Source organism: Sphaerodactylus townsendi, linkage group LG06, assembly GCF_021028975.2.
Source record: "Sphaerodactylus townsendi isolate TG3544 linkage group LG06, MPM_Stown_v2.3, whole genome shotgun sequence".
NCBI lineage: Eukaryota > Metazoa > Chordata > Lepidosauria > Squamata > Sphaerodactylidae > Sphaerodactylus > Sphaerodactylus townsendi.
In genome coordinates, this window is record NC_059430.1 from 47,179,795 (window position 1) to 47,197,485 (window position 17,691).

The 17,691-nt window shown below is 44.2% G+C and overlaps 1 protein-coding gene across 2 annotated transcripts in view; it reads left to right on the top strand.

Moving 5' to 3' along the window:
• The first annotated feature begins 11,032 nt into the window (after positions 1–11,032).
• The window catches only part of NTN4 (netrin 4), a 59,659-nt gene continuing 53,000 nt past the window's right edge, over positions 11,033–17,691 (top strand). The window contains exon 1 of one of the 2 annotated variants that reach the window (XM_048500609.1): positions 11,033–11,462. In XM_048500609.1, the coding sequence (XP_048356566.1) occupies positions 11,402–11,462 (61 nt within the window). In that variant the 5' untranslated portion in view covers positions 11,033–11,401. Of the gene's footprint in view, positions 11,463–11,638; positions 11,756–17,691 lie in introns of those variants that run through there. The other variant, XM_048500610.1, reaches the window with a different exon arrangement.

Genomic DNA, 17,691 nt, shown 5'->3' on the forward strand with positions numbered 1-17,691 from the left:
CCGGCTATGATGGCATGCCATTGCTGCCCTCAAAGATATAGAAACCATACTGGTTTTTTCACTACATATTTTACCACATATCTAATACACTGAGTCCTAAAATCCTCTTTACAACTTGATAGGTTAAAATAGGTAGTTAAAGTACCCATGATTAATTCATTCCAAGATAGGTTTGTCGCAGAGGCATACTGGAGGAAAATGGCGTCTGCTGCAACATCTGTTCGTGGTTGCCCCCCGCACCCCCGCCGCCACCCTGTGTGCACCCATGTCCCACTTAGCCAGCTGTTGTCCTGGTCAGTTTGGAGGGCCAAGCCTGGCAGGGCCAGGCCAAGGGGTGCCCAGCAGGCCCATGGCCTGGCCCCACCAGGCTGATCCTTCAGCCGGCAAAGAAGCAGCCTGGTGGGGCCGGGCCGAGGGGCGCGCAGCAGGCTCATGGCAGGCTCCTGGCCTGGCTGCTCCTTTAGGTGGGCTACCCTTTGGCCCAGCCCCACCAGCTGAAGGAGCAGCCTGACAGAGCCGGGACAAGGGGAGCCTGCTGCGGGCCTGCCACACACCCCTCAGCCCAGCTGCCGCACAGGTAAGGAGCAGACGGAGGGACGATCAGCCCGCCTTTGCCACCCACTGGGCCCGAGGTGAGGGCTGCCTGGCTGGCTGGCCAGCACATGAGGGGCTGAGAGGCAGGCGGTTCCACCCTGGGCCGGGTCTAGGGCAGGGGGTGCCTCCAGAAGGAACCTGGCTGGAGCCAAGCACGACAGGTGGTCATGCAGGGAATTAATGCGGGGAGAAGGAGGAGGGGTGTGGGGGTGATTTTCTGCCCTCTACATGACTAAATGGCCAGCACCTGGGGACACATGAGTCCACATGTCCCCATGGCCGGTACACCCCTGGTTTGTCACAAATATGGTGCTTGTCAAAAAGATTATGCTTGGATCCAGGGATGTACAAGTGGCATCCTGGTGCAATTCTAGTTGTGAAAGATCTTGTGCAACACCTAGTGCTTCTCTCTATATATAGTGCTCAGAAATTGGTTGCACAAAAACATAAAATCATACAGTTGGAAGGAACCATATAGGCCCTCTAGTCTAACCTCAAGCTTAATGCAGGACCAGCCTAGACAAGGACGTAGGTAAGAGGGTGGTTCTCGGGTTCAAACCCCCACCATTACATGTCCAAAGTTCCGCCCCATTTGTGTGTTTTTTGTATTTTTGGTGTTGTTTCAGTTTTTGGCCTGCAGGGGGCACAGTTTTTAGAATAGCAGCACCAAAATTTCAGGGATTTGTTGGGAGACTCCCCTGATGATACCACCCAGGTTTGGTGAGTTTTGGTTCAGGGGGTCCAAAGTTATGGACTCCCAAAGGGGGTGCCCCATCCCCCATTGTTTCCAATGGGAGCTAATAGGAGATGGGGGCTACACCTTTAAGGCTCCATAACTGTGGATCCCCTGAACCAAACTTCACCAAACCTGGGTGGTATCTCCTAAAGATACCCTGAAAGTTTGGTGCTGCTAGCTTTGGTACTGCTAACAATTGGTGCTGCTAACAATTGCACCCCCTGACAGCAGGCACCCACAAATTTCCCCAGATTCTCCTTTTAAATCCACCCCCTTCAGCATGGATTTAAAGGGAGAATCTGAGGTCCCAAGTTTAAACAATGAAAGTGTTGCTGTTTCAGGATGGGGAAGAATCCACCCCAAATCAGCATCACTTTCAGTGTTGTTTTAACTGCGGACCCCAGATTCTCCCTTTAAGGTGGATTTAAAAGGAGAATCTAGGCTCCCTGGTTTAAACACCATTGAAAGGGATGCTGTTTGGGGGTGGATTCCAGCATCACAGTGGGGATGGGGCAGGCGCAAAACTCAGATTTTGCACCAGGCTCCATTTTCCCTAGCTACGCCTCTGCCTGGAGGGGAGGGCAGAAGGGACTGCTGGCTGCTGGCTGGGAGCCCAGCCGGTGGGGGGGCAGGGGGACGCGGCAGGGGAGTCTGCCATCCCTGGCCTCGGAGAGCTGCTTTTATAAGCACTGAGGCCAGGGGCAGGGCCACACCCCCAGGGGTTGGTGGGGGCTTGGCCCCGCCCCCAAACCTCCCATAAAAAATCTATACCTACATCACTGAGCCTAGAGCATCCATTACAAGTGTTTGTCCAGCTGCTGCTTGAAGACTGCTAGAGAGGGGGAGCTCACCATCTCCCAAGGCAGCTAATCCTTACTGTATAATTTTTCCTAATGTCCAGCCAGTAGTTTCCCATATTTAATTTATATTCATTACTTTGAGTCATATCCTCTGCTACCAAAAGGAACATAACATCGTAATGGTGATTAATCACACTGGTGGCTTGGTTGTTTTTTTCTCTGAGGAGAACCGCACTCAAATATGAAACAATGAAACTTTCGAGAGAAGGTGAATTGTAGAGAAAGGATTGGAGCTTCATCAAGGAGAGTGGCCATCCTTCCATAATAAATGCCATGTGAGAGAGAGACACTCTAAGCGAGAGTTTGTATTAGTTTTACTGTCCAAAGAACTCTCACTCTCTCTCTCTCTCTCTCTCTCTCTCTCTCTCTCTCTCTCTTTCTCGAGTATCTGTCTAGAGTAACTCTCTCTGTAGTACTTACCTGAGGGTAAAAAGTAAGATTTTTAGAAAAAGAGCTAGATAGCCAAAGATAACTCCGTAACCACTAGATTGAAGTAACAGATTTATTTTGTCCAGTGTCAAAGTGACAGTAGCATCAGGAAGGCACAAAGAGAGAGTCCTGTCTGTAATCTGTATCAACTGAAAAAGTTACTAAACAAAATCTTGTACATAGTAGCCTCTCCAAAACCAGTGTACCTATATATTTTTTCTCTTTAATTCTTTGCTAGTTTGGCTCTTTTAAACTTGTTCCTGTAAATAAAATCTTTCAATTTCTGGTTTCAACTTTACAAGCCTCTGGTGCCATTTCTTCATTTAGTTCATGACAGAAAGAGAACAGGTTGTTTTAATTTTGTTTGCCCTGCCTAACAGACAAGTGCCCTGGAACAGCAGCTAAAGACTATTTGGACGGCTTCTTAGAAAAGATATGTGAGAAAACTGAAAGAGAAAGATGAGCTCTTAAACATCCTTTACACATTATTAAAAATATTGTTTGGACAATAGAAAGTTTCTTAGTCAGAGCTGTTCTGTCAGAGATTTTGGAGGGAAATTTTTTCCCCAGGGCACAAACAGTTGGCAGATTCTTGTGTGAAAGAGAGGCACACCCTCTCTCTTGCTAAGGGGACTAAGAGGTGCTTCTTTACAGAGGGCTTTCAGACTGCCACAGTTTTGCAGATCTTCGCTGCTTCCCCATGCCACCTGGAAGCCCTCTGGAGCTTCCCTAGCCCCCGCAGCTTCTGGATGGGGCTGTTAAACTGTAAAACATCAAAAGTGCAATCCTGTGTAGAGTAACTCCAGTCTGAGGCGACTGATATAGGAATCATTCTGCATATATCTGCACTGCAAATGAAAGTGCCATCCAATTTCACTGGTAAATCAGATCCTATGTATCTTATTTGGAAAAGAAATCTCTCCCATTAAAATCAAGCACTGTGAAGCATTGAGGATCAGAATACCAAAGTAATTCTCTATTACTCTTGTACTAGGTTGCAATGTTACCTCAGTACAGTTCTTAATACCTAATGTAGAAGTGAGTTCCAAGTTCAGAGGAGAAAATAATAAAGACATTGGCAGAAACAAACTAAAACACATGACACTACTTTAAGAATCCCAAAGCATCTGAATAATTGAACCCCATGCAAAGCCTTCTTGTTAAATTATAACAGACATGCCAATAAATAAAAAGTGATCTTTGATCAGACTGGTAGTTAAAAAATAAACTTCATTGTTCAGATTTGTCACATACCTGGGGGAAAAGGGGTGGAACAGGGTGCTGCCCTAAGCAAACAGCACTACAATGGGGCACAGAACAGGAGCCATCTTATGGATTGGCAGGGACAGGGGAGGAACAGATATGAGGAAGGATAGTACATCCGGGGCTAGTTCCAAAGGTCTCCTTTGGGGCGGAAATCTATTCAGGAGTAGGCACAAAGAACCAGGAACTGGGCAGCTCCAGCTGAGGGAGGCTTAGAAAGCCCCAACTGAAGGAGGTGTGTGTGTGTGGGGGGGGGGGGGAAGCAGCAGATTGTGACTGGCTAGGAGGTGGGGGGAAGGTGAGTAGCTAGCTGGGCCTAACTTGCTACTGTCTTCTTGTTGTAAGGTTACTTCTGAGATGCAAGATTGCTCTAACCAAGAAAGACTTCTTGAATTGGAAAAAACTTCAATTTGTTGTGATATAAACATTAGTCAAAACGATTTCTCTAGAAACCAGTTTACTGATTCACTTGATTAAGGTGTCACAACAAACGGCAGTTTCTTCCAAACTTGGAACATTTTAATATCCATAGAGTGTGCTAGGGAGAGGGAGTGAAAAAGCCTGAGGACTTCCTAGATTATTCTCATTACAAATACACAATCTGTGTCTTTCTTCTGGCTTGCAGTAATATGTCTAGTTTATTAGAATCACAAGGAAAGAGGAAACCAAAAGGCCATCCTGTCCTATTATTGGGGTCGTTATTGTGATTCCAGCCTCCCTTCCAGATTAATCCAAACAGCCATGATCATAGTGTGGCACAGTAGTTTTGCTTCAGCTGCCTGAAACTGTAAGGAAAGAAATAAAGACTATCATAACAAGTATTCCTATTTCATTCTTAACAAAAATTAATGATCATGTGTACAGTCTCCAAGGCACATGTTCCATATTTATTAGTTATTTTTATTGCCTGATAATGGGAAAGATCCAAATTGCTTACAGTCGACCTGGCTACCGGGATCCACACCGCAGTAACATCAAGACTAGATCAAGACTAGATCACCCTATATTGCACTGTACATTGGTCTCCTCTAAAATTAACTTGGAAACTCCATCTGGTCCTGTTCTGTCCCCCCCCCCCCCCCAGTACAACAATCTGAAGGTACCCTGTTCTTGGGTGGGACAGAGTGGGAGAGTCACAAGCAAGGTTTAACAGTTCGAATAAAAGGTTTATTGCTTAGAACAGGGGTAGGGAACCTTTAACACTCAAAGAGCCATTTGGACCCGTTTTCCACGGGAAAAGAAAACACTTGGAGCCGCAAATTAATTTTGACATTTAAAATAAAGATAACACTATATATATAGGGTTTTTTTTTAACCTTTTACTCTGCTCATTCTGAGAAGCGCATGGATGCGCCTGCCCTGCTGCCTGCAGGGCGGGCAAGGATGAAGCCAGCGGCTCGGCCTCGCCGGCCGCTGGGAAAGCGCCCGCCCTGCTCCAACGGGGCGGGTGAGAGGGGAAGCCCGCGAGAGCAGCCCAGCCGACCGTGCGGCAGTTGAGTGTGCACCTGCCCTGCTGACAGCCTGCAGGGCGGGCAAGGGATGTGGGTCGGCGGCTCGGGCTCGTGGAGCCTCACAGTGCAAGCGGGCAGAAGACGCATGACATGGCTCTTGGAGCCACGAGGTTCCCTGCAGATTCCCCCTGGCTTAGAAGAATGGAGACGCTAACTCCTCCCAGGGTCTGTCTAAAATAAAGTACTTGCTTGACTGGAACAAACTTGAAGCTGTAGACTTTATCCTTTCTTGGCTCCTTTCAAGAAAGTCCACCTTGTCTTTGCTTTCTTTAGGTTCCTTGAGTCTTTTGTCTGGATTCTGCTTTCTGTCAACCTTAACTTTATGCTCTCTATACACCTTTTGATGTAATATATACTGCAGTCTTCCGACTCCCTAGGCACCTTAAACTGACTAACTAACAGAGGGATTACTGGGAAATAAAGGAAGACTGCCTATAGGGAAATTTCTTAAAGGGACAGGGGCTAACTAAAATTCCCTCCCTTGGAAGACTATACAAAGAACTAAACCCAAGTACGAGATGATTTATTGCTTTCATCATCTTCTAATCTTGACCTTCGGGACTGGATATTTAAAGGCGATAATGCTATGGACAGAGACATAATTTTATATTCCAAGTTTGCTTCTTGGTATAGCCGCATCAAAAAAGATCATTACAGAACCCCCTATCTTGTTGGCATAACCCAATATAATATAAGGAAGGCTCTGACTATGCTACAATTTCAATCAATGCCAACAAACTTTCTAGAAGGCAGATACGCTCAAATACCAGTAGAACAATGAATCTGTATTTGCAGACGTGAAGTAGAGGATCTACCTCATTATATATTGAACTGCCCCCATATGCTGAGCCTAGGGCCAAGTTCCTTCACAGTTTTGTATCTATGCCCCAGGTATACTTTGATCCAGATAAAATATACTTTCTCCTTTCAGATTCGGATCCTTACGTATCTATAGGGTTGACCTCTTTGCTTTGGCAGCCTCAAAGATCCAATCTAAAAACTCACGGAAGTAAATAGTCAAACCAAAAGTTGCACAAGATATGCAAAGAGTAGAGCTGGAATTTAGATACACTGGAAGGGGAAACTGAGAGGGACTGAGTGTCCATATATTTGAATTTTAGCTGTTAAATCTTTTTGTTTGTGTATTATGCTGATCTATGTGTTTTGATACTGTAATATTGTGATAGCCTATGGCTCTACAATAAAGTTGTTGTTGTTGTTGTTGTTGTTGTTGTTGTTGTTGTTGATGATGATGATGATGATGATGATGATGATGATGATGATGATGATGATGATAACTAAACCCATGCTAGCTATAGGGATAACAGATACTTATTAGGGAAAATTCCATTCTACAGTTGCCCCATTAACTGCCCATCTCTTATCAAGCTCAGTTTAAGATACTAGCTGTCATATATAAAGCCCTTAGTGGCCTTGGCTTCCAAGACATCTAAAATGCTAATGTACTGGTTATGCCTCGTTTTGTCAATTGCACTGACTCACTATGGGAAATTTGAACAAGTAATCTATATTAGCAATAACTCTTGAAAGAAAGAAATACTCCTTCAAATCATTCATTATAACATATCTTTTTGCAAGTTCTGTGAAAAAAAAATTAAGAATCAGTTCCTTTTCTGTTAAAGCCAATGCAATAATTTAGAATTACTTCAATCATTAGCTTTTAAGTTGTAGTTCTCTACAAAAAATAAACAAAACAAGAGTAGAAAAAATCACCATGTGATCTGTGGAGCCCAATTCTATTCTTTTAAATAGAGGTTTAAGCCATATGCAAACTAAAAAAGATATTTTGACAAAGGCTACAGATTAGCATTAATCTGGCCAACTGTACCCTGATTCAAGGTCAGTTTAAAATGTTTCCCATTCTTTCCTGAACTAATCAACCAGAAGAGGGGGGGGGGGGCTCCACATTTTGAAAAGACAAAAGCCCAAGCAGAATATGCCAATAGCTATTTGCATGGAAATTTGGGTGCAGTCATTGAAGTTATTTTTCACAATCATTTGCATTGTCATTTCCTGCAGCACAGCAGAAACGTATTATGGAAAACATAACTGAATAAGGCACAATGTATGAAAGGCTTCACTTCAGATGCCACAATAAATCTATTTTTCATGTTTCTGATCTCCTTGAAAATTATCTGTGTTCAGGGGTTTCAACTGCAAATATAGAATGGTATCTTGAATGTGCACACTTTTATCCTGAAATCTTAATCACCAAAGCAGATATTGAATTCTTACACCTTCTTAAAGGTATTTAGAAATAAATGCAAAGAGCTAGAATTCAAACCTGAACAGCAGAATGTTCTCCTAATGGCATGTACCAAATTACATTCAGATTAATTCAAATTCAGTAATGATCATGTCACAAACCAACCAACCAGCCTTTCTGATAAGTGAAGGGAAGAATTGATAGGTGAGGTTGTGTGTTTTTTTTTATTCTTCCCCCTACAACCATCTGTCCTTTGCAAATGATTCCCTGGTAATTTTAAAATAGTTTTCCCTAGTTAGGCTCCCCATTAACTGCCTGGAGGGAGGGGAATCACCCCAAGGACATTTATCTGGAGAAGAGACACACAGATGATTCTCTCCTGCAAGTCTTGCTTCTCCCAGTTTTTGCCATATTATATCTTGACAAATACAGATTTAGGAGCATAGTTTTAACTAAATAGCATGCAGTTCTGTTCTCAAATGTATAATCCTTAGATGCTGAATGCCTCTTGCTTTTTTTTCCTGCAGTATCTAAATGAATCTTAATGCTAGAGGAAAATCTGTTCATCATGGGATGAAAACTTTATGAAATATATAATTATAGAATATGTTTAATTTACCTTAAATCTTGACATGTCTGTTCTCAGCAGAGCTCAATTATGGACTATGAGGTCATGAATATTTATTGTAAATTAGTGCACAATTATGCATTTTTAGAATGCTAGATTATTTCAGGATCCCCCACCCCCGGCCGCCCATTTCCCTTTGGGAGCCGGACATTAGAGACAATTTCTGCCTTCACTGACTTGGTTGCTTTCTTTTTAGTACTTGAATTAAAAAAGCTTTTGTAACAATCACTATATTTATAGACAATTATAATAATTTTGTGCTTATGAGTTCTGCCCTCTCATAACCTTATCATCTATATGATTATAATAATTTAACATTTGCTCTAACTTGTTTGATTATCTCAATTTCTGTAATGGGAAGAGGAGCTAGCATGTGCATCTACTGGTTATTTAATTTTCAGTTCAAACGTATATAATATGGCAAAAACTGTTCACTTTCTTCCTTTACTGTCATTCTCCTTAAACACCGAAGCACACACATTATGTTCCTGCCTCTGGACAAGAACTTTCTGTCAGAGAGCTACTTAGCTAATCTCCTTCTTGCAAGCTACAGTGTATGACAGTCCTGCTCATGTTTTGTTGACCATCTATCTGCAAGAAGCCTGGCTCGGATATATGAAGTCAGCAAACTGGTTCTTCTAACAACTTCCTTTTGTCAAATGTCACTTTGTTTGCAGTGTGACAGTCACTTTAAAGCTGAAACACATGCAAAGAAGGCATTGGATGTGGAAGCGTAAATTACTCAGTGTGGCCCAGTGTTCAGGTGTTCAGCAGAGGTTCTGTGGCTCAGTGGCAGAGAATCTGCTTGGCATGCTGAAGGTTCCAGGTTTCAATCCTCAGCATGTTTAGTTTGACAAAAAAATTAGGTAGTAGATCAAGTGAAAGACTTCTACCTAAGAATCTGGGGAGCAACTGCTAGTCAGAATAGACAATACTGACCACGATGGTCCAATAATCTGGTTCAGCAAGTGGCAGTTTCATGTTTTCAGAACATGTATAGATTTTATGTTGATACTTATCAGTGCAGGAAAAATTGCAGTCTTCACAGTTGTTATCTCAATATGTGCTATCTCATACATTTTGAAAACTGTTAATTTCAGTCACAAACCATCCGCGTGGTGGTGTAGTGGTGTCGTGTAGTGGTTAAGAGGAGGTGGATTCTAATCTGCAGAACCAGGTTTGACTCCCCACTCCTCCACCTGAGTGGCAGAGGCTTATCTGGTGAACCCAGGGGAGGAGTGAGGGGGAACTGCACCTGGGGCACATGCACACCCTGTGCCTCTGCCGCAGCACCGGCCACCCCCGCCCCGGAACGCACCAGAAACGCCACACCCCCACTGCGCCGCGTACCCGGGGTATCACGCCCCCTGCTCCGTTGGCACTATGCAACTGGGTGAACCAGATGTGTTTCCGCTTTCCTACATTCCTGCTGGGTGACCTTGGGCTAGTCACAGTTCTTTGGAACTCTCTCAGCCCCACCTACCTTAAAAGGTATCTGTTGTTGGGGAGAGGAAGGGAAGGAGTTTATAAACCACCTTGAGTCTCCTTACAGGAGAAAAAAATGGGATATAAATCCAAACTCCTCCTTCTCCTCCTCCTCCTCCTCCTCCTCTTTGGCTTTTAAAGTCTTTCATTCACTACAGAAATCAGCTCTTCAGTCACCAAAATCAGCTCTTCAGTCACCAAAAGACAAAGCGCCTGCAGAAACTTGGAAAAAGATTGCCATTATACTACATGATCCTTACATTCTACAATTATGAAACACAATTAACACATGGAGGGTGTTTGCAATTGCTCCCCATGGTTACTGTCTTTCTGGTAAATTGTTTGTGCACATAACTTAGGGTATGATTTGTAGACTTTTCTCTACCTCATAGCAAACCTTTCTGGGGAGAAAATTAAAGTGGAAAAAATCTTGTGACCCATGCAGTGAAGTGCTGCATGCTAATAGCCACCATGCAGCTTCCATAGGTCAGTCATTTTGTATGCTTATGAAGTGGCTTTTGAATTAGGAAAAGAAAACCTAGAGGACCAGGAAGAGGGCTAGATTATTAGAATAACATTGTTGGAATGATGTAAACTGTTTGCCAGATATACATAACTGCCAGATATTTCTGTAACAACACTTGGAGTGAACTAGGGAGAGAAAGAACAAGTCATGCCTGAAGAAGCTGTGAAAAGGGATCAGAGATGCTTAGAGTGAGGACTGGAATGCAAAAATAGGTGGACAGAGCCATGGGTGAGAAGATAATGCAGCTGGGATTATTGTTGTACAAGGAAGTGGGGGACAGAATCTGGGAGACATCTAAAAAGGGAGAGGGAGGCCATCTCAGGCAAGAGCAGAGGTTTGGGACACAGGTTCCTGTAGAGAAGATGCCTTCCTGGTGACAGGCCCCTACCAGAGGGAGAGGCGGTGTTGTGGCAGGAAGCAGGGCGAAAGAGAAAGGGGAGTGGGGGCAGGCAATCCTTCCTCCCCTTTGCTGGGTCCGCCTGTCAGGCTGAAGCACCTTCGCGTGCCGCGAAGTGACAGCGGGAATCAGGCCGTGGTTTTGAGGAATGCTGTGAAGTGAGGGGCGGGCGCGGCTCAGCAGGCGGCAGGTTGCTGCTGCGGGGCGAACCTCCTCCCGTTTCGCCCCCCCCCCCCCCGGCCGCCCTCGTCCTCCCCGAGGGCAGGAGGCGGGTTCACGCTGAGGGAGAGGAGGGTGGCGCTGGGCGGGACCGGGGGGAGAAGAAATGAAAGGCGCTCCAACTTCGCCGCCGCCTCTTTCTCCCTGGGGGGGGGGTGGGGAGCAGCCCGGCGGTTCCTCCTCCTGCTGCTGCTGCTGGTGCAGCACTGCGAGCCGCCGCCGCCGCCGCCACTCCCTCCTCAGGACTGTCACCGGGGACCAGGAGACCAGACGGGAGCGGCGTGGGAGCGGGGTTGGCGCCTCTTCCCGATGCACCTGGCCGGTGCTGGAGGAGGGAGGCAGCGAGGGCGCCTTGCCTGCAACTAACTGCAAGCAGCGGCGGCGGAGATGCCCGCCTCGGGGCTCGGCTGCGCGGGTCCTCCGGCGGCCGCACCGCGAGGGCTGGTGGCACGAGCGGCTCCCCGCCGTCCTTAAGCAGGAGGCTGCCAGCGCCAGGGCTCCATGCCCTTTGCCAGGGAGCTCCGCCATGGGGAGCCCGCGCCGGCTGCTCCTGGTGTGGCTACTGGGCTGCTGCACCGCGACTGCAGGTGGGTTGGGCGCGCGTCCTCCTGCCTCTGCTTCTCCGCAGGCATCTTTCTCTCCCGGGAGGGGTGGGGGTGGGGGCGGCGGCGGCGGCAGAGCCACTTTGAACCGGGCGGGGATGCCAGTCGGGAAGGAAGCGCCGATGGTTGCCTGGCAAAGGAGCGCTTCTGCCACGCCAATGGAAACTCTAAATGAGGCGACCATAGAACGAGCCTACCTGACAGGGTTGTCGCCCGAACAAAATAGAGGAGCTGCTTAGGTCGCCACTGAAGAAAAAGGCAGGATGTCAATGAAATAGGTGAAAAATAAAAATCAGCATTCGCTCAAGTTCGGGCTCCTGGGTAACTTTCTAATACTTGGAAACCGGGGAGAAGGATGAGAGAGGAAGATGCTCTTCTCCCCCTAAGCTGCAGGCCCGCGCAACATACTCACGCGGAAGCCTTTTTGGCTCATGGCTTAGCACAGTTCTTGAGACCCAAAATGTAGCGGCATCGATCATTTATTAATTAATTTATTGCCTGCTTTTTACATTGAGACTCAAGGAGGAAAGAGAAATGGGCACCTGTGAATTGTGCCTTTGTAATTCTTCCACTGGTACAATGAGCACACATCTGGTATTTCATTCAGTCTAAGAGAGGGACTTGATAAAAACAAATAATATTTAGTACCCTAATTAAAATAGATAAATGGGATTGATTACTGGGACTTTCTTTTAAAGAGCTAATTATATAGATCATTTAAAAACAGTGGCCAAGGGTCATTACTGCCCCCCCTTGAATCTGACATGTATGCATTTGCTTGTTTATTAAAAAATATTTGTCCACCTTATCCCCTTGGACTTAAAGCATCTAACAAAGCAACAGCACTTTGGAACATGCAGTATACCAATCAATCAGCAAGAGAAAAATTGTATGCAAGATAAAAAAAAACAGAACAATCAGATCTTGACTGTTACCATTGTATTATCCATGTAAAATAGTCTACAGATCTATAAGGAGATAAGCACCTGGACTGGACTGACACCCTGTGTGCACCATTGCCCTTCGGAAAAAAGAACACACTCCCTAATGTAAAGTAAGAAAATCCAAGACAGAGAGATGATGTTCATTAACTGGTTTATTAGGGGCTTTCATAGTGACATTTCAAAATGCTTTGCAGATTATTAAGTATGAATCCTAGGTTATACAAATGATTAATGTTTATAATTGGAATATTTTCAAACTTCAAACCTTTTAGAACAAACTTCATTATTACCCTAAAATGAATGCCTCTGATGGAATTTATAACATTGTTCATGAAACATTAAAAGACAGATATATTTTGGCTGAAAAGTGCTTCAACAGGAAGCTTATGATTTACCCCTGAATGTTTTAGAGGTGAGTCATGCTCTACCTTGTGCACTCTTGTCCGTTACTACAAATTTTTGTTCTGTGGCATGTACAGTATAGGCTGGGAGCTGATGTGCATTTAACCGTAAATGTTAAATGAAAGGAAGAGGGAGAAGGAAAGATGGAAAGGAAGAATACCTTTCTCAGAATGGAAAATGCCTTTAATGTTCTTTAAAGGCCTTTAATGTTCTTGTGGCTGATAGTATAAAATGCTACAACAATAAATGGCAATAATCAACAGGCTGAAGTACATAGACTCATAAACCAGTATTATGGACAATAAAATAACAACAATAAAACAAGCAATCAGATAGGCCAAGGGCACAGAAGAATCCAGAGAAGAGCTGTGTAAGGCAATCATTAAAGCTTCAGTAAACAAAACAAACAAAAAATATATTCACCAGCTATTTAAAAGCTTTTAAATTTGGCACCAGACAAGCCTCTGTGATGAAGATATTCCAAAGTCCTGGAATCAAGTTAGAAAAGACCCTTCTACTTTCTCTCCGCCAGCTGGGGCACATAAGGCAGAATCCTCTGAGAAAAATGTTGATCTTTGGAATTCTAAAACATGATGATCAGGCTTAAGTAGTAGAATTGTAGTACACATTTTCAAACTTTCCCCACTGTAAAGATTAGATATTTGGTTTCAGAACAAATGCTGGAACACTCAGTTAAAAGCTGTCTCAAATCACACACCATGTAGTAAATAGTCAAACTCACAAAATACTCAGAAATGTCTTGCTTATGAAATATAAATAACAATTAAATGTTTCATATGTGTGACCCAGATTTTTGTTTTAAATTTTTTTCTCTAAAACATACTAGAGGAAGCAGTTGCAGTAAACATTCACCTGTTTATTTAGCAGGTAACTTGGCGATGTTGCATAATGCAGTTGAAGATTCTTAACAGAGCAGCCAGCATATAAATTAAAGCCAATACACGGCATGCATCCCTAATAAAACACATGATAATGATCCTTCTGAAAAGATCTGTTCAGATTAGTTAATGTTTATATAGTGTTTTGAAAAGGGCTAAAAGGTGTTATGTGTTCTTTACATTTGTGTTTGTTTATTTTGGTTGGAATAAGTGTACTCTATGTATTTGAGCACCCTGACCTAGATAGCCCAGGCTAGCCTGATCTTGTTAGATCACAGAACCTACGCAGGGTCAGCCCTGGTCAGTTGTTAGATGGGAAACCACCAAGGAATGGATGCATCTTTTGTAGTTGTGCAAAATCTCTGAAGCACTATGATTTTTGCAGATTCCACATAGAGATTATTCCTCCCATGGAAAGCAGGAAGCCGCCCCCCACCCTTCCGCATTAAAGTTAGAAATCCACATGATATCATCTGAGCACGGATTTAGTGTTCCTGAGGTTTCCCACAGAAACCAGTTTTTAAAATACCCTTATTTCAGTCTGGCTGAAAGAGGAATCTGTGGCCAAGTGGGTGCATGGATGCTTCCTCAATGTCTGTTATGTGGAGGAGGCAGAACTAAACTCTTGCAGGTTGGTGAGAGGCAGCATGTGGGATGGCATCTCATTTACTTTGTGGGATGGCATCTCATTTACCTGGGAGATGGCATCTCATTTACCTTGTGGGATGGCATCTCATTTACCTTGTAAATGGCTGAGATGCTCTTTAGCATTGCAATGTGGTTCTACAGAAAAGGGGGCAGCGTGGGAAATTAGATAGTGATTTCAGGACCAAGTAGAGTTGTAGAGAAATCACCACTGCCTGCACTTCTATGGAAGTGCCATGGGGAAAATGAGGAGCAATTATTCCCACTTTTTATCGCTGTGGCAAAGGCATTTATTCACTCTCCCCACCCCCCCACCAGTGTGATGTAGTGGTTAAGAGCAGATGGATTCTAATCTGGAGAACCAGGTTTGATTCCCCACTCCTCCACCTGAGTGGCAGAGGCTTATCTGGTGAACCAGATGTGTTTCCGCACTCCTACATTCCTGCTAGGTGACCTTGGGCTAGTCACAGTTCTTTGGAACTCTCTCAGCCCCACCTACCTCACAAGGTGTCTATTGTGGGGAGAGGAAGGGAAAGGAGTTTGTATGCCATCTTGAGTCTCCTTATAGGACAGAAAAGTGGGATACAAATCCAAACTCCTCTACTCCTCTTCAAATACATGCATCTTTGTATATAAACGTTAAGGCACCATGCTTGTTCATAAAAACTTAATGAACCATGCAGTACACAAGCTGCCATTTTCATCTTATGCAGCCACTTGAGAATTTGGGAATGCAAGTTGGGGACCCTCAAGGACTAGCAAAGAAGGTTGTTTTCCCCACCAACACACTATTTCCTCTTTCCTTTCCCTGAAAGCCCCCAGAGGCTCTTTCCTTTTCCTCCTTTCTTATCTCTTTCCCACCTACCAGCCAACCTACCTTTATCTGTCCCCCCACCCACAGCTTTCCTTCCCTCCCCCTGGCAGCTTCAACCTGGGAAAACTTTGGTCCAGTTGCACAGTGCCAGCCACCAGCCTGCCCAGTTGTGTGTTGGGAAATCCACAAGGACTTGTGGGATGGCATCTCATTCTCCCCTGTAACATTTTCTCCACATCATTTCTTTTTTCCCTGCTCCTGGAAACACCTATATACCATCTTTCCCTGCTTCCTACCAACCTTCTAACCAACTTTTTATCTGTCCCCCTATCTTACTTTACTTACCCTGTCTTTCCCCAGAATGGGTACCCAAAGTGGCTTAGCCTGTTCTCTACTCCACAACAATCCTGTAAGGTAGGCGGGCCAAATGGAGATTTGAATCTGTATCTCCCAGCTTCTAGCCTGAAATTTTAACTAGGGTTGAGCATTACTTAATATATATGTGGTAAAATTTAGATACAGATTTATCTGAATAGAAAATATTCAGATGAAGCCGAATCAGCTGAATTCATATTCGATATGCCCAAATTTATTCGGATATCAGAGTATTTTCGGGTCCATCTATTTTTTGTATTTTTAAAGCTTTTTTTCCTTTTTCAACCTGTAAGGGGCACATTTTTAAAGTTAGCGGTACCAAAATTTCAGGTATCTTTAGGAGATTCTCCTGATGGTACCACCCTTCCCTTCTTTAAACATTGTTTGAAGGGAGTTCAAGCAGCTTGAACTCCCTTTAAACAATGTTTAAAGAAGGGAAAAGACCAAACTAAAGAATCCACTCCCCACCCTTTCTCTCCTTTGCGAGCCTTCCTCTCTGTTTCTCCCAAGAACTTCTGTCCCTTCAGCATGGCCCAGAAGGGGCAGAAGCACTTCAGAGGAAGAGAGAGAGATTGGAAAGACAGAGAATCGCCAAGCCTCACTTGTGGAGGGGGTGCCTTGGTGTTTCTCTGCCTTTCCAATCTCCCTCTCTCCTTCTCCCAAGGGCTTCTGCTCGTTTGGCATGGCCCAGAAGAGGCAGAAGCACTTGGGAGGGAGGGAGGGAGGGAGAGAGAGAGAGAGAGAGAGAGATTGGAAAGACAGAGAATCGCCAAGCCTCGCTTGTGGAGGGGAAAGCCTTGGCGTTCTCTGCCTTTCCAATCTCTCTCTCTCTTTCTCCCAAGTGCTTCTGCTCCTTTGGCATGGCCCAAAAGGGACAGAAGTGCTTGGGAGAAACAGAGAGAAAGACTGGAAAGAGAGAGACTCGCCAAAATGCCAGCCAAAATCCGAATACAATAAAAGTTGATCTGAATTCTTTCCATTTGGATTGGCTCATATTTGGGGCTGTATTCGGGCTGCATGTGACCTGAATATGCGCAAATTGATTCAGATTCGGGCATATTTGACAATTTGGGTTACCCAAATCACCAACTCTTTGACCACTGTGCTTTTGTGGAGTGGTGGATTTTGAATATTAGCAACCAGCTGGGTCTGGCTTAATCAAGCAAATGCAAAAAACACCTTCTCTTAGCTTCCATATCTAAAGGTAGCAAACCTATGAATACCAGCACTGGGAGGCAGAAGCAAGGGAGGGCCTCAGCCTCTACGCCTTTTTTTTTTTCCTTCCCGGCCAACTGTTTAGCCACTGTGTGAATCAGATTGCTGTCCTGGATGGACCACTTTCTGGTCCAGTGGTTTTTCTTATGTTCTTGTGAATCTTCAACATGATATTTAATTCTAAACAATCTGATGAGTAAATAACTTAGTTTGAAATCCACATTTCCTAGGACCAGCACTGTGTGAGGTGCATTTACACCAGCAAGGCTTCGTAGGTGATTTGTCATCTTGTATCTTATCACTGCCAGGAATACAAATTGTATTCATAGATAGCTTGCGTTATAAAAATTTTTTGAGTAGCTTTCTAGTAATATGTAGTATTACAACAGAACAAAATATTTGCTCTGGTGTCCTTACATTTTAATATCAACTGTATGGGGTATTCTATGGTCTTCATTGCAAAAGCATATACAAATGCCTAATATAATAGGAAAAAAATCTTTTTTTATATCATCTCCATTTTTAAAAACTTTTTAGCTTCCATCCTAAACCGGGGCATCACATTAAAAAAAACAATGAAGAACTCATTGTATTATGGCTAAGAGACTGAGCTGTTGATTTAGTATTGACTCTTCCATGAACTCAATAGGTGGCCTCCATAATCCATCTTCAATGTGGGGATAATGCTACGCACCTTCCTCACAGTGTTGTTGAACACTTGAAAGCACTGTACAAATGCTGGATATTGAGGGAGAAGCAGCATGGAATGAGAAGACCTTTCAGTATTGTAAGCTTTCATTACACTTGCGAACAGGAAGGGTCATTGTCAGATGAGAGAGGAGGAATTAACGGGACTACGTTTTGCTTTTCAGTATTGCATATTTACAATGGAACAATACAGAACAGGTGAAGGCAGCCTA